A 17966-nucleotide genomic window follows, 5' to 3' on the forward strand; every position below is an offset into this window, starting at 1 on the left:
GGAAATTGATACAGAGTGAGACCTCTCTTTGTTTTACATTCTTTCAGCCTTGGATAGAGCGCGCCGGTTGCCCCGCCAACACAACTGTGGGAGGCGTGGCCATTATCTATGCCCATTGGTAGAAGCACGGGCGCGTACCCGAGTACGACAACGCCGATTGGCTGAAGATGAGTGACCGAACCCGTTCACCTGAGCGCTGATTGGCTGGAGCCGGCCAGATGCCTGAGAGCGCCAGAAAACAAGCTTTAGCGGGTGATGCTGGAGTCTCCCCGGGACAGTGCAGAGTTTTCCGCTAACCGGACAGAAGGCTAAGCGGACTGGAGGTACAGGACTGCCCGCTTATTCTGAAGAGGGAAACAGGCTGCTATGTTAGTCTGAAGAAACGCACTGACAAGTCTCTTAAAGCGGACACATTGGAGTTACGTTATTTCATTCATTCAGCAGCTGAAAGGTAAGTGACGATTTCCCTCCAGCGGTTTCATGCACTATGGTTATGCTGGTCAGCTGAACTAGTAGCTTACCAGCTAATAAAAGCTAAATTAGCCTTTCCGACTATAAATAAGTCACGGTAACGAAGTAATTCATTTTCACAGGCTCTGCCAAACCTAAATATACGGACCAATTTGAGTGTATTGGCCATTTAGTAAGTTAAATAAGTGTTATGGCGACATGTAGTACTTTTACGTGGATTTAAATAACTTATTAATGTTATTAAGTAATACCTCTAGCTCCAAACTTGCTACATTAGTTGTAGTTTAGTAGGTCACGTTAGCTTTAAAGCAAAGTTAATGTATGGTACTAGTTATGTGATAGCTGTTAGCTTGCTAAGGGCTAATTAGCTGATGTTCTTTGCGCCAAATTCAGCTGACCTCACGTCTGAGTCTTCTGTACCTGCTTAAACTTACTTATCTGAGCTGTAGGACATTTTTCATGCTTCTCTTTTCTTGTTTTATATAGTATACATATTAACTGTTTTAGGACTCCCAGATGGATGTTGAATGTCTAGCACTGAAAGACCTCACAAGTCCCAGGAAAAGTCTCAGGGTGGAGCAGGAGGAGGAGGATGGGGGCCAAAGTGAACAAAAGGTAAGGTGGCCCTAACTTATTGCTTGAGCTCTTAGGTGTGGTCAAAGCAGTGTGGCAGGTTTGATTATGTTTGCATCATAATGAAGGAGAGCTGCAGGATCAGGCTAATCAGAGGCAGATGTTTTGGGTAATGTGGTGGCATGGCATCTTAAGTCTGATAAGAGTATGAGATATGGGCTTGGCTAGGAGGGAGTTAGAATTTAAATAGCAAAGTTTCAATGAAAGAAAAGGGGTAAAGTCTTGATTTAGAGAAAAAAAATAACTGTGAAGTGTTTACAAGTCACCAGATTTGCTTCAGAGTTCCTGATTTCTTATTTAAATGCTGCACTCAAGGTTCATGTGAATGCCACAGGTCACTCTGTCCTCCTGTCACAAGGCCTTTTCATACAGAGATCGTGGTATAGAGCAACTACGAAGTCCCCTCTCTACGCCTGCTTTGCATTTTGGCACAGAGCCAAACAATGGTGGCAACATCCCACTCCTGTGCAACATATACTCATAATACAGCTCGTATGATATCCTGTGACAATGCACCCACAACGGTTTGTGTGATATTCTACAAATTAGTGTCGCACTGATTATGTCACGTCCTAAACTTACAGTTATGTAATTAATTACAAGTGCAGGGGTTAGGTTTAGGAAATGAAAGTTATTGTGGTTAGGTTTAGAAAAAGAAACATGGTGAGGCAGTACCTTAAAATGATTTGAAATTCACATGATTCAGGACACGTGTCTCAAGAGGAAAGTTCGCGTTATATACCATCCACCACCTCAACTTACTTCAACACCACTCTACAAGACTGCTCAGGACTCCGTCCTTGTTTACTCTCATCAGCGCATAAGTCACTTAATTGCAGCCTTTCAAAAGATTGGGGATTTGCAGAAATCTGGGTGCATTACTTTTTGTCGAGAAATGTGTAAACAGTTAATGAGAATTACCTGTCCAGTGAGTGATCATAGGCACCGGCATCGCAGAAACAAAAGTGGCCGGGGTGTTTAACACAACAGCGCCTGACTCTGGTGTGACAAAACATATGTGTCGGCAAATGCTCTGTAAACAACAGCAATGACACAACATGTCAATAACAATCATTTACCATCGCCGTTATTGGAGGTAAGGTACTTGGAGGTTAAGGAACTCTGTAATCTCGTAGTTTTCGCAGTTTTAGGACACTGCTCTTCTCCTTTGACTTAGCTGCTAACTGCAGTTAGCTGCTTTTTAAATCTTTCGCAGTGGATCGCACACATAACACGCAGTCAAAATGCCACACCAGTCCTGTTAGCTGTCCCTTTTATACAGACATGTTTCGACGCTGGCGGCACAAAGGTGAGATAGATCTGTTCCCCCATGGCGAGCTGGCACAGGCAGCAATAAGATGCTTATATTTGACCTTCTTAATAAAACCCCTGGATAGAGATGTGGATCTATAAAGGAATCGAATTACTTGTCATATGCTCCAAAATTGCAGATGTTATGACACCTCAACTAATCATTTGCAACAACACAACTGTCTCCATCACAGGAAAACATCTGCACAGAGCGCAGAAGATCCACACCGGCGAAATCTGCCGATTCTGCCTTCCCTGTTTTTATGATAGCCAGGAAAGGCGCCACCCCCGACCTGGCTCACATCACCCCCATCAAACACACGACCCTGGCCGAGCCCTGGACGCCCACGGCCAACCTGAAGATGCTGATCAGCGCAGCGAGCCCAGACATCCGGGACAGAGAGATGAAAAAGGTCCTGTTTAGACCCATAGAGAATGAGAAAGAAAAGCCAGCAAGTCCGGACACTGTGGCCGAGGAGACAGAGGTGGATGACTCGTGTCAGGTATGTGGAATAGGAGATTTTGAAAAACAGATGGTTTCAAGCCGTCTTAATAAATTATTTTTAAAAGGCAGGTTTTATTTGTCTAAAATTATTCTCTTTGTGCAATGGGGAGAAATGAGACTGCAGTTATTATTTATTAGTTTAGAGAAAAACTCCCAAAGGAACCAGAATTTTCAGTCCAGGGAGCAAACAAATTTCCCCTTTCTTTTCTCACATTAGCAGCTGAACTCTCAAGATACCAGATTTTCAAAGGCACAAATACAATCAATCAGTTATGCCTAATAGATAAAGTCATATTGTATTTAGTGCGGCAGCTGGAGCCTAAAGTTGCTGCTTTTGTGATACGATTATTTCTTTAATCTGACGTGTGATGGTTTGCCAGCCTTATCAGGATTGCAGGGTTTAATTCTTTTCTAAAATATGTGCCCTTGTAGACTTTACAGAAAAGCAGTTGTGTGTGCTACATAACCCAAATGTCGATTTAAGTTCTTTAGCAGTTAAACAAAACTAAGAACTGTTTATGTATTTCTGTGCAGTTTGAAGCTGCGGAGGAAGAGGACGACGCTGACAAAAAGCCGAGCAGGAAGCAGAAGAGCCTGGGTCTGCTGTGCCAGAAGTTCCTGGCTCTCTACCCTGATTACCCGCCGCAGCACAGCCACATCTGTATCTCCCTGGATGAGGTGGCGACCAATCTCGGTAAGCACCAGTATAAGAGAGTTTGGACTTGTCCCAGCCGTTGTTTTTGTAAACGCCTCATGGGAGGGAGGCGATAATAGAAGCAGCTAATGTCCATTTAATGAGCATTATAAAGTTTTTATGTTATTGGATTTAAGGGGGTTGCTATGGAGACTTGTTTTTCACATAAACAGTATTTTGCTCAGTGTGTAATGGGGATCGGTGCTGAGCTGCAATTTGGAGCTCTTTAGTTTTATGATTCATTTTAATCACAACAATGCTCACTGGCAAGTTTTAATTCAGATAGGAGCATACATTTTCCAAAAAAAAGTGAGTTAATACTCTACCTTGCTCTGAAATTGTCAGGAGTGGAGCGGCGGCGGATCTACGACATCGTCAATGTGCTGGAGTCTCTCATGATTGTGGGTCGGATAGCCAAGAACAGCTACACCTGGTACGGCCGTCTGCGGCTGGAGGCCACACTGGAGGAGCTGCAGCGCAGGGGCCGGCAGCAGGGTTACCATCTCCAGGTGGATCTGGCTGCTGAGGAGAGGGGGGCCGGACCGGGGCGCGAGGACGACGGAGCGGAAGGAGACACCGGCAACGGTAATAAACAGAGAGAAATCTTATGATGGAAAACAAGAAAAAGAGCATCTACCTCTTCTACTCGCTTGAATGTCTTAATTTCTTTCGTCAAACCTTTTGCATGCTGTAATAGCATTAATAAAGGAGCAATGACCCAGTGTTTGTGCTGGTGATAAATAAAGGTCATCTCATCTCTTATCATGTAGAGTCCTGGGCAACAGGCAACAGGAAAGACAAATCTCTGCGCATCATGAGCCAGAAGTTCGTCATGCTCTTCCTGGTGTCCAAAACTCTGACGGTGACTCTGGACGCGGCAGCAAAGATCCTCATCGAGGAGAGTCAGGACTCATCCAGCCACAGCAAGTACAAAAGTAAGAAAGTACCAAAGGATATGTCCTGCAATACAAGTCCTGTTTTCTTCTATTTTATCAAAACTAAACATCAATCTTGTATCTTTAGCTAAGGTACGGCGATTGTATGACATCGCGAATGTGCTGACCAGCCTGGGCCTCATAAAGAAGGTCCATGTCCGGGAGGAAAGAGGCAGGAAGCCGGCCTTCAAGTGGCTCGGCCCTGTTGAATTCAAGAACTCTGGAAATGCTGGTAAGAACTGAAAAAAGGTTGTTACCTCAACTAAAGTAGTTCTGAAACTGTGAAGAACCTGTTCAAAGACTTCTAGTGAACATAATTAAAGTTGCAGTTACAAAAATAAGTTCATCATATTTGCTGAAACTGTCAGTATACAGACAGTAGTACATGAGACAGATAATCTTGAAAAAAAAAGGATCAGCCTCACCGCAACCAAAAATCCGTCGAGGAGTCTCTGAAGCAGCCTCACTCACTGCTCATGAACTGTAGTCACACGAAGCAGCACTGATCATATATGAATCCAGATTCTGTTCTGCATTGTCTCTATCTCACCCCATATGTTTTCAGAAACATATTTAAGTGTACTGTTTAGCTGTAACCTAACCAAATATTTTAGTGCACTGTTAAGAAGAAATCCAGCCACAGTGTACTGTACTGTAGTGAACTGTTAAACCGTTATCCAGCTGTTGGGCGGTGCTTTATTTTAGCTCAACTGTTTCCAATATGGCCACCGGGTCACAAACTCTCATTTTACAGCTAAACAGTACACAAATTATCTTTCTGAAAACATTTGAGGAGAGAAAAAGGCAATGCAGCAACAGAATCCTTATTCATACTTGATCAGCACTGCCTAGTTCGACCACAGAAAGCAGTGATTGACAGCTGCGTTGGAAACTCCTCGGCTCTCAATGGTTGTTGTTCAGGCGCTTTGAATTCTTGCAAATGCCGTAAGAAACACTAAGAGGAAGCCGGGGAACATGCCTTATGTACTACTATGTGGATTTAGTGTCAGTGTCAGCAAATATGACAAATTTATTTTTATGGAAAGCTACCAACTGCACTGTGCCTGTAATGTGTTCTGGATAAAAGATTTATTGCTAATAACTGCATTTTTTGTTATTTCCGTCATGCTAACTCTATCATTATCTATGCCACTCTTGTCAGCTGTAGGAAATACTGTGAACGTGACAGCTGCCGCTCTGCCTGAGGCCTCACGGCCAGTAGCAGGTCAGATGAGAGCCAAGATGGCTCGCCACGCCTCTTTCAACATCACGCCGACCTCTGTTGCTGTGCAACGACTGGTCAACTCTGCACCCAGCAGTCCAAGACGAGACCTGACAGGTAAGAGATGCTTGTTTTTCATCGTTCATGCCACCTTTTATAGAATGGTTTATTACAGTTGAGCGTTTTTACATTCATATCTGATCAATATCTGATCTGAAAAAAATCTTCCTTCACACTGCAGGTCTGCCAAACCAGCCTGTGGATTATTCCAAAAAGGCAAGCAACAATGCAGTGTGTCGACTGCAGTTTGGAAGCAGCACTGAGTGAGTTAATACTAACACACACACACGTACACACAGTCAACCCGCTCTGTACTCACACTTGCATTCTAGATTTATCTGCAGTCATCCACCACCGATTTACTGCCAAACAATTTACTGCTCACTGTTGCTCTTTTTGCTAACCTTTCCCGCGATGCTGTATCAGTATCACTGTAGAAAATCCACATCAGCTGCCTCTAACATTTGGCAATGGGTGCTGTGGCTGTTAGAAGATAGTCATTATATTATAAACGCTTCATCAAAATTCAGTCCACTTTCAAGGCTGAAGCCACACAATTACATTTAGATGCATAAACTGAGTTTTTACTGTCACATTAGGTATTAAAAGCTGTTTACAGTGACCTAGTTATAAGATGCAAAGGCTCCCCATTCACTGACGGGCTTTATAATCTCACTCTCCCATACATAATATTTCACACTCCCTGCCAGTGTTTGCATTGGCCGATGTGTTTGTAGCTCTAGGCTACACGCAAGCTGTGGATATGAATAGTTTTTGTCTCCTGTGCATGCACGCGCTGGCTCCACAGATACAGCACACAGTAGCTTATGTTATTTCTATGGTTGGCCAAACCGCAGCTGCCCCAGGACTGTGGCTGTTAAGTGTTTTTGGAGGGAGGGGGATAATAGGTTTCAGAAGTGTGTGTTGAAAGGGAATATTTTGAAGCTGGGTAAAAATGAACCAGAGGCAGTGGTAGCCCGCAGAATAAGAGCCGGAGGTTCATAGCTGAGAGGTGGTCAGTTAAGGGGGAGAACTGGAGCCTGAAGGTTCAAAGCTTTATTCAAAGGATTAATCATGTCTTAATTATAGAGCCCGACCAATATATCAGTTAGCCGATATTATCAGCCGATACTGGCCTCTCACAGATGTATCTGTAATGTATGTATATGTTGTCCAATATGCACCAATATGAAGGTGTTAAAAAGGAAAAAATCCAGAAAAAGATGCTTGGAGAAACTGATTAAATCCCCAAACATGTTTACTGTCTCAGTGCTTTTATGTCATTTTGACAAGAAAGTTTATTGTTGAACTGTATAATATCCTGCCTCTATTTCATGTCTTTATCACATGTTTGATAACAATTTTGAGGGATAATTGCATTGTAAAAATATAGATGTAATAGAAATAGATTTACATGTAGATGAAGAGAATATCGCACAATATCGGCACTATTCTGTATCGGCCAATATTGGCTTTAAAATTAAATATTGGAATCAGCCAACATGCTCATTTCTGTAGATATTACATTTTTTGTTGGTTTTTTTTCAAAGTGTGCATGTATTGAAACATTAAGCGTAAGCTGAAGTATTTTTCTTATTTTTCACTTTGAGTGAATATTACAAATGCTGAAAATCATTGTATTTTTGTCTCCATCTGCTGGTGGGCCATCACAATGTATAATATGATAATTCCACCACAGAAAAGACTCGATGACTAAAATTAGGTAAAAATGGATATATTGATGCCATTGTTGGCAAATTAATTGTTACATATTGGCATATCAGATATCAGCAAAGAATTCAACATTGTGCATCCCTATAATTTTTTTTTTTTTGTAAACTTAATTTTCTTTTCTTGTTTCCCTGCAGTAACCGTCCCGCCAGCAGCAGCCCGCTCGCTCCGTCCTCCACCCTGCTGGCACCCTCCATCCACCCAGAACACCTCTTCGCACCCTCCACCTCTCCCCAGTGCTTGGCCTACCTGCCCAGCCTCTCCCAGCCCTCGGTGGTTATGCTGTACAGGGCGCCAGACAAACCCGACCAGACGCATGAAGGCCAAAGATCACCTCGGCTGGAGTCTGAGGAGGGGAGGAAGAGGAGGAGGGAAGATGGGGAAGAGGAGGGGGCAGTGGTGAAAAAGAAAGCAGCGCCTGGGTTAGAAGAACGTGACAAGGTGAGGTGCTTTTGTTTGATGTGATTTGTGAGCAGATATGTTGTTATATAGAGAAAAATGATTCTCATTTTTTGTTAAGCTTAACAGTATAAGCATTTGGATCAGGGCAGTGGTATGGATTCTTCTTTCTGTGCAGGTTTGTGCCCACAGTCACACAATGCCATTAGTATTTCTGAATAGCGGACCATTAGAACTGAAAGAGTGAAATACTACACGCTCACTGATGAGGATAACCCCTGCCTGATGTAATTAAAGACCTCTCATATTAGTAATGTATGGGATATTTGACAATTAGAAACCCCAGGCATTAATCAGGCCACACAATCCTAGTAATTGGAAATGTCCAATTTTTCATAATAAGATGGTCTTTTAGAATGGTAGATGAAGAGAGTAGACTTTAACCCTTTGAAACCCGAGCAATAAGAAACTAAGAAATGGCCCAAAAATCAGTAAGATATTAAAAAGTAAAAAGTATATGAAAATAAAAAAAGGAGAACAGAGATTTAAAAAAAAAAAAAGCTATCATGAAAATAAACACAAAGGTTTTAAAAACTAAAATCAAATGAAATAATGTGTATTTTTTTGTAGCATGATTTTAAATACAAAATTATCGATATAGTTTTCTCAACATTCCCTCCTTTTAAGCAACATTTTCAGATAATTTTCTCGTCACATTTTACCTATTTCTTGCAATTTTTGCATATTCCTTGCCAATTTGCCGACTGCCTTTTTCCACAGGATTAAATGCTTTTAATAGACGCCTGCATGTAGCAAAAAAAAAAAAAAAAACAGGTTTCAAAGGGTTAAGCACTGCACTTTTGAAGCACTAAAATTACTCAGCAGAAGTTGACTATGTTATTAGAAGCAGAAAGTGTTAATCAGTGCAGTGATTTTTACTCACTGAGCCGGTATGACTGACGTGTTTGAGAAATAGTGCAATGCATCTGGGTCACATAGATACAATAATACACTGGTGGCTCCTCTATTATAATTGTCCTTCGGTTGGTCCAGATTAATTTATCCCCGATTTTTGTTCTCCTTCCAGATGGCAGCTGAAGCTCAAAGGGAAGCAGCAGAGTTTTCACAAACTTGTAACAGCGGGACTTCCCCCAATCGCCCAGCAGGCCTCTCCAGAGAGCAGGCGCCCGATGAGAGTCAAGGTGGCAACAGCAGCAGTGAGCCCGTCCAGCCATCACACTATCTCTATGTGCCCAACAATGCAGGTATATTCACAACTTTACAAAATTTTCTGCATGCCATGATGTGGCTGAACTGGTAGCTTGACTCCAGAAGTGTGTTTTTGTGCCACCTCATTTAGCAGTACAATTAATTTTAGTCACTATACAATACACGAAACAATATATATGTCCATCAAACGGTGGCTACTGATGAATTAGACTGGCTCTAGAAGTGCAAGCAAAATGAGAGGTTCTCAGGTATTTATATTTTTTCTTCCTACAATACATAAGATTTAGCATGTTATTGAGATTGTAAGTTTGAAAAACACACACACACACATACAAACATATCTAAACTAACAAATCTGTTTTACAAAGCTCTGAGCACACTTTCTAATCCATTAAACACTTTGTCTCCATCAGGAAAAGTACTGGTTGGCTCTTTTTCAGGTACAAGGATGAGTTACTCAGCAAATAACAGGGTTAGTCTTGTGGTAGATAGAAATCACATCTTTAAACTGACACAATATTACAGGAGACTGCTTGCACTAATGGCTTCCTACAGGCATGAAAATCCCAGAGGGACTGGAGTTTATGTGGAGATTGTAAAAGCTATTAATATTAGTTGTCGTGGGGAAAATTCTGAAAAAAACTACCAAATTCATACATTTTACCTCTTAAAACCTTTATAAGCACAAGTGAAAAAGTAAATCAGATATAATTTCATAAGCAAAAATACATTTCTAGTCATGAGTTAAACCATCAATGTTTTATGTGTAGGATTTAGGGCTGTGCGATCTGGCCTCTAAATTATACTGTAGTATTTTTAGGCTTTATCGTGAAACACGATAAATACATTCATATTTTAAAATCTCCTCCAAACAACTGCAGTCTACTAGACAACTAAATAAAGTACAATTATAAAAGAGTGAAACTGTTATAATTAAGCTGAATAAAGTACTGTTATAATAAAGTTAAAGTACAGATAAAATAAAGTAAAATAAAGTACTGTTACTATAAAGTTAAATAAATCACTGTGATAAAGTTCTACTACTGTTACCATAAAGATAAATAAAGTACTGTCAAATTAAAGTTCTACTACTGTTACAATAAAGTTAAATAAAATACTGTCATATTAAAGTTCTTCTACTGTAACAATAAAGTTAAATAAAGTACTGTCATAATAAAGTTCTACTTGTGTTACAATAAAGTTAACAAAAGTAAACTAAAAAATAAATTATTTATTATATAAATTGTAAAAAATAAATTGTAATTAAGTATTGTACAATAAAGTTAAATAGAGTATTGTCATGATAACGTTATTCTACTGTTACAATAAAGTTAAATAAAGTATTGTTATAATCAAGTTAAGCTACTGACACAACTAAGATGAATAAAGTACTGTCACAATAAAGTAAAATAAAGTACCGTTATAAGAATGTTAAACTATTAAAGTTAAATAAAGTACTATTAAAATAAACTAAAAGTACCGTCATAATAAAGTTAAACTACTGCTACAATAAAGTTAAATAAAGTACTGTTATGATAAAGTTAAATGAAGTAGGAGTCAAAGAATGGCGTGACACTTATTTGTCACAATAAAGTGTAACAGGCTTGATTTTTGTGTCCTCGTCTCAGTGGAGGTCAGCTGACTCTTATTTGGTAACATGTTTGTGATCACTGTCAGCACGGACCATAAAGAAGCTCTTACCGTGCTTTTCTAATCCCCAGGTCTGAACAGCCTCAACTTCCTCCTCTCTGCCGGCCAGCCACCGGCGGGTTTAGCACTTCCTCCCAGCAGCGTCTCCACTCTGGCGCTGCCGTACGTCCTGGTGCCCTCTACAGCCCTCTCCCACTACCCCCTGGTGGCCAGCGGTCTACCACAGCAGGGCTCCGACGCGCATAACAAGCTGAGCTTCAGCCTGCCTGCTGTGATGTCGCCTGCTCACTTCATGGTGGGGGCGGCGCCGTACGGCCTGGCAGCGGCGGCAGCATCGGAGGTCAGCAGGTCACCTGTTCCATCGCCCTCCACTCCAGAACAGAGCAGGGTTTACGGGTCAGCGGCGGGCACTCCACATTCTCCCTCAGGACCACGTCACACTGTCAGCATCAACACACAAGAACCGCTGGTGAGTACAACTGTCACCCTCCTCACACACACACACACACACACACACAATCCCCGAATTATTCCCTAAAAACGCATTAACTCCGACATCATTTGCCTTCATAATGACACACGACCTTTCTGGTACCGAGCACTTGCAAAATGCCACCACACAGCTTGATATGAGTGCTGCATCTGTTTTGTTGAAGGTTTCCTCTCATTTACTCATTTGGACACTCATTCATTTAGCAGTTCAAGCTGATTAATCTCCAAGTTGTTGAACAGGGATTAATGTGCTTGTCTGCAAAGCCTAACACAGGCTGCCAGCACTGCTCTTCTCAAACAGTCGTTTTTAGGCGACCCGAGGTGCTGGATGGATGGCTAATTAATGCAGCATTAGGAACAATGTGACGAGTCAATGGCTACGTTGTAATGGGGCATAAATCAGGGCGTCCTCTCTTTTCCTCCACTTTCACTTTTAATATGAGCAGAGTGGTACCTTTATTAAAGATTCTATGTGTTAGTTACAAGAATGTTTGTTCAGTTTATTTGTTTATTTGTAAAACTGCACACCAAAACCTGCAGGAGCTGGAATAATTTTGATAGAAAATGGATTTGCAACAACTTCAGTTTCATCAATTAATCATTCATGTTATTTTTTAAGACAAAAAATGCTACACAAATAACTGGTTCCAGTTCTCATTTGTTAATATATTTAAGAACATTTTTAATAATGTTCTTAGTTTTCTATCATAGGAAATCAAATATCTTTATGGTCTGGACTCCTAATTCAACAGATGCTAACTTTTGGCTGGATTGAAAATCATGCTGGATGATATTTTAAATGTCTAATAATGTTAAAATGTGTGTTATTATGACAGACATCATGACAGATTGCAAACTTTGGGTTTTTGCTCAGTCATGACTAAACGTCATCATTCTACATCAAGATGAGAGCGTGAGACATTTCGAAAAACATTGGATTTTGCTTACTTAGCCTTGTCACTGTGTGACTATCAGCAGCAGCAGTCTCATGAGGAGTGAGTGAATCAATACGCTGCACGCGGCTTTACAGTTAAATTAGAGTTTACTTCTTTTAAATTGCCAAATTTGCGGTACAGTTGCTGTGATTGGACAAAATTGCAAGGTAACGCAGAAGTCACAAGGATTGGTTGAATTTGCATCAGTTGTTGCGATCGCAATGATCGTAATGTAAATTCAACCAAATATCAATGTCTAATGACTTTGGTGGCCAGCTGGGTAGGTCAGCCATCACAAGCCGTTTAAATAAGTCAGCTTGGCAGCTTTGGAATATTTGAAAAACTATTTTATGATATTTAATAGTCTAAATGATTAATCGATGATGAAAATAATATTAGTTGTATTCCTTTATTGTGGCAGTTTGCTGAAAAAAAATCATGAAAAAAGGCTTACAAATTACTTGTGCCAAATAAGCATCAAATATTTTTTGTAAAAAGACAAATGTAGTAGTTTGTTTGGAGAAGATTAAGAAAATATCTGGTTAGTGTGTGTGTTGAGATTATACAATCGTAAATGATATTAGGGCTTTTAAATGCAAACATTATTTTCTAATTAATTTACTGCTGCTGTTGTACTGCTTTAACTTACAGTACTGTGATTGTTGTCTTCCTTACTTTTTTCATCCCTTGTCTGTCTATAGCTGATCTGTATAACGCTTTTTGTCATATCTTAGAGTCCTTGAATGCACCTCCAAAGAAACTTATAGAAATGCCCCCTGCTCCCCACAGTATTTGGCAATAACATAACTATCTATAGCAGGATGTGTTTTTAATGTTATTCCATCTAACATCCCTCTCTATCCTCACAGACTCCACATACTCCAAAGGAAACTACACCGTCTGCCTCTAAGGCTTTCTTCCAGACCCCAGGCACGCTGGGAAATGTAGTCAGTGCTGCACCAGCTGCCCGAAAAAGAGGCTCTGCGCAGAGGAGACTGGACGTCGGCCACCCACCGACCAGTTAGACATGTGAGCAGACGGATCGGTGGCTAACATGCTGTAAGGATGAGTTTCATCCTTGAAGAGAAAAATGTGGTTTCAAACCACTGGTGCTTTGTTTTATTAATTAAATTTGGTGCTTTTTAAATGCAAGAATATCAATTCTAGAATGCTGAGACTTCAAATTAACTCTTCCCTAAAATGCTTGTGTGAAAATTAGAGATCTGAAGATTGCTAATGACCGTCAACATTTTTTTACCAAATGTTTGGTATCTCATTCCTGAGCGAAACACTTGTTTCTCTCTCCCACTTGTTTGCTGGTGATGTTGATAGTTCAGATGTGCCTCCTGGTTCAATTATGGGATGCCAGATTTCAGAGTGAATGAGTGAAGCTGTATTGCCAATGTAACAGTGCCCTCCTGTGGTGGGAGTTGGCCACTGCTGTTTTTTGTATTTCAGTCTTTATTTTCCCTCCCAGATGTGATCACGCTAACCAATGCCCTATCACTTGTGTATTATAGCCCAATTGCTATTTATATTTTAGCTAATATATGTTGATTACAGGGACTGTAATGAAACATTAACATTTTTTAAGCACTAAGTATCTGACAGAAAGTCTGTCTAATTTTCAACTGATTGTTGTTAGTTGGCCCCTTCAGGTTTTTGTTACATTTTCAAGGTATAATCCATTAGCTGATGATTATCAGTTTACACGGATGGTAGCGGACAATCCTCTTTTGGCTCATTTCAGACATTACTGTGAGGAGAAAAATCACTAAAGCCTTAAATGTTTACAGCCAGCCGAGAATCTGGAGGAACAATTCTCGGACTTCTTGATGCACAGTAAATACATTTATTTACTCATCAGGACGACTAATGTTACTGGGGCAGTGTATGTTTTTGCTTAGTATCTGCAACAATAGTGTTTAACCAAACCCTTTAGCTCTGTTCGTGACAACTGAAGGGCAATGTGACAACGCTCTCAGGTACTTGAATACTTTGCTAGAAGTGGATTTTGAAGATATCAGAGTACTGTAAAAGATTTTTTTATATCCTTAATTTATCCAGGGAAAGTAGACTGAGCTTATCATACAGTCTGATGCATTAGGGAGACTCACAGTATAACCACAACCTGCTGTCTGCTGGTGCAGTTGGGGGTCAAAGGGTAACTTTGGTATTTTTTCAAAATGAACCATATTTTCTGACATTTTTTGTGTCTAAGTGACAAATCGGAGCAATTGGTCCACTATTGAAAGAGAGTGCTGCAGCTGAGAGCTGCAAAAAAAGCTGCAATGTAATCACTTGGGGCATTTGTGCATCATCAGTTTACGTGCACCCAGGTGCTTGTTTTTGCCACTGACAGGCTCAAATTGTTATTCTAAGTGTCTAAAAACCTCATGTTAATGATCCCAACAGAGACAGACATTTTGTTAAAGAGCAAGATCCTTTTTGTTTAACCAAATACAGCTCAGATAATGTTAATGCTAACCACTCAGGACATTTGTGCATCATCAACGTACGTCCACTAACGGTGCTTGTTTTTGTCACTGACAGGCTCAGATTATTACTCTATGTGTCGGACAACCTTATGGAAAGGATCCCTACAGAGATAGACATTTTGTTAAAGATAAGGAGTGTTTTGGTTTAACCAGGAAGATCCCCAAAATTGCCATCACCAAACCAACCAGACTCCATTTAAAACTGTTTTTATTTGTCTTTCCATTATTCCAATTATCACCAACTTGGTTGAAAAAAACTTAATTTCCCAGTTAGATGTCAAAAAACAAGCTGGGCTTTTACACTAAAATTACTGTTAAGTGTAATTGTGTTGTGATCATGTGATGTTTCTGGTTTAAAAAAAAGAATGATTTTGCTCTTTTTCAGAAAGCCTCTCTTTGTGGGGATCCTTTCCATAATGTTGTCTGACACTTAGAATAACACCCTGAGCCTGTCAGTGACAAAAACAAGCACTTTAGTGGATGTAAATGATGATGCACAAATGCCCCAAGTGGTTACACTGCAGCTTGTTTCGTGACTGCCAGCTGCAGCACTCTCACTAAATACTGGACCAGTTTTGGAAACTGTTGTTCTGCTTATGCACTGCTTATACTCAAAAACATGTGAAAATAGCGTCTGGGTTGAAAACTACCAAAGTTAGCCCTTAAGTGCCTTACTTCAAAGGCATGTTGCAGTAAGAAAAGCTGTTGCCTTTGCGCAGATTTTCTCAAATTATCTAGAGATTTGTATCAACAGCCCTCTAGTCATAAGCCCCGTTAACTTGCCTCCAGACAGCCCCAGCCAAAATACTGGTGCTTTGTACAGGAATCGTTCAGGAGAGTTTAGCTATGTCACACCAAAGGGTGCACAAAGAATCCACTCAGACTGACCGGTGGATGTGTCTTCATCAATGTACAGTTTTATGTCAGTAAGTATTTTTGTATTCATAGTGTCATTCATATTTTCACGTGCAGAATGTTAAATGCTGCTTTACTGTGTTTCAAATGTTTATTGCACTGCTAGTTTTAGTAGTTGTCTGTACAAAACCTGGAGCTGTTCTTTCACCGTAGCTCTGCTCCCTTTGTAGTTATGAGCCAAACTGGCTCTCCTCTATATGACTTTCACAAACTTTCATTAAAAATGTATGAAGCTGAGCAGCTTTGTCCAGCGTGTGGTTTATTTTGAGGAATTTGTGACTAATTTTACATATTTTTTCACCATTTTTTGGGAATATAATCCTGTTTTTTTAAAGTTAAGACAGCTTTCCTATTTTATCCTCAGCTGAAAAAAATGGAAAAGAATGTAATTTTCAAGATTAATAGTTGTATTATGTTTTACTCTACAATAAAAAAAATCCACAAAAATGGCAATCCAAATGTTGACAAATTTACAGATGGCCTCAGTTTACCAATTTGCAAATTTACAGATGCTACCAATAATTCAGAGTCCAATTCAGAATGGCTCAGCAGATGGAAGCAAGCCATGCTAATGTGGTCAGATGACACTCTTCATCTGTACCAATTCCTGTCGCTGCAAATTCAGTGCGGTGTTGTACGAATTAAACACTAAAATGGAACTGATGGTCTGGGTGAAGTCATTACAAAGAATTATTAACTGCTAAAATGTTAGTAAAAAAGCACAGAGGTGGTTAAAATTCAAATTACACATGCAGGAAGCATCAGAACGATAAGGTTACATTCTTATTCACAATGAATGAATTTCCATTGGGAAGAAGCACAATCAACACATCAAGTGTGATCTCAGGGTCAGATCAGGCTGATTGAGTCACACTTAAAAACACACACACCATCTGTGTGCAGACATAAACATCTAATCTGAGCTTTTATATCAGCACTAAAGCTGTGCTGAGGGAGCTGCCAATAGATGTGTTTGGCCCCTGCGAGGCATTTGTGACACTAAACCTCAGCAGATGGGACAATTAACTTTATATAGACAGATACTTTAGCCAACTATCCGCCGCGGCCAAAAACCTCTTCAATGAAAACACACTGTTCCTGAGGCAAACCAGAACAATTCACTTTCAAATATACATCACTCCCGCTGGTATTCCAACCACAGTGATACTCGGACTGTGTTTTACTGCTATAACAAGTAAACTATTGCTACTGCTACTGCTGCTACTATTGCTACTATATAATGCAAACTTACTACACTAGTTCTACTACTACCAGGTTTTATAATTAGCAACAGCCAAATGCAAGTGTCTGCAAGATTTGCTTCAATCAGCCATAAAAGAAAAAATGTCTTCTCTTTTCAGTGGCTGGTACATTTTTAGAATCCATTAGCCACACTGTTACCATCACTACTGCCACTAACTGTTGATGGTTCTACCACTACACCACTATTGCAAGTTCCATTACTACATCACCAAACACTGCAAGTTATATTGCACCATTATCCATTGCAAGCCCTACTACTTAACAACTAATGTTTGCAAGTTCTGTTACTGCAACACTATTATAAGTTCTACAACTACACCACTATCTAATGCAAGTTCTACTCCTGTACCACTAATTATTGCAAGTTCTACTACTGTACCACTAATTATTGCAAGTTCTATTACCGTACCACTTACTATTGCAAGTTCTACTACTGTACCACTATTTTTTGTATGTTCTGCTACTGTACCACTAAGTCTTGCAAGCTGTACTACTGCAACACTATTACAAGTTTTACAACTACACCACTATTTATTGCAAGTTCTACTACTGTACCACTAACTATTACAAGTTCTACAACAATACCACTAACTGTTGCAAGTTCTACTACTGGACCACTGACTATTGCTAGGTCAACTACACCACTATTACAAGTTCTCCTGCAACTACTACTGCAGCACCAATTGTTGCAAGCTTTACTACTAAACAACAAATAATGTTCTGCTTCTCCCACACCATTATTACAAGTTCTTCTACAAAACCACTAATTATTGCAAGTTCTTTCACTACTGCTACTATTACTTCTGCTACTCCACTAACTATTGCAAATTCTACTACTGCAGCACCAAATGTTGCAAGCTGTACTTCTAAAAAAAACTACCTATTGTAAGTTCTCCTCCTATTACTAAACCACCACTTCTACAGTTACCACTGCTTATGATAGTAAGCTTACTATTAAAATTAACTTAAGTACCACTTAAGGCTGCTACCACTAATACAATTACTAAATTAAGTACTAATAC

At 40.0% G+C, this 17966-nt stretch overlaps 1 protein-coding gene and 1 long non-coding RNA gene across 2 annotated transcripts in view; one reads left to right on the forward strand and one right to left on the reverse strand.

The window, feature by feature from the left end:
* LOC148185918 (uncharacterized) overlaps positions 1-11041 on the reverse strand; it is a 28223-nt gene extending 17182 nt beyond the window's left edge. Inside the window, exons 1-2 of the long non-coding RNA XR_015775551.1 lie at positions 10893-11041; positions 7812-7908 (exon numbers count right to left, since the gene is read on the reverse strand). This is a non-coding gene — a long non-coding RNA (uncharacterized LOC148185918). The remainder of the gene's footprint in view (positions 1-7811; positions 7909-10892) is intronic.
* e2f7 (E2F transcription factor 7) lies at positions 265-15918 on the forward strand. Its single transcript, XM_042511675.2, has 13 exons — positions 265-451; positions 979-1086; positions 2610-2918; positions 3455-3614; positions 3960-4199; positions 4385-4549; positions 4638-4781; positions 5712-5888; positions 6013-6094; positions 7700-8003; positions 9049-9226; positions 10913-11310; positions 13138-15918. Exons 2-13 carry the CDS (start codon positions 988-990, stop codon positions 13291-13293), a joined length of 2412 nt encoding a protein of 803 aa, XP_042367609.2. The 5' UTR covers positions 265-451; positions 979-987; the 3' UTR covers positions 13294-15918.
* The last annotated feature ends 2048 nt before the right edge of the window (positions 15919-17966 follow it).

This window comes from Plectropomus leopardus, chromosome 22, assembly GCF_026936395.1.
Source record: "Plectropomus leopardus strain MGB_pleo_1.0 chromosome 22, ASM2693639v1, whole genome shotgun sequence".
In the NCBI taxonomy this organism is placed as follows: Eukaryota; Metazoa; Chordata; class Actinopteri; order Perciformes; family Serranidae; genus Plectropomus; species Plectropomus leopardus.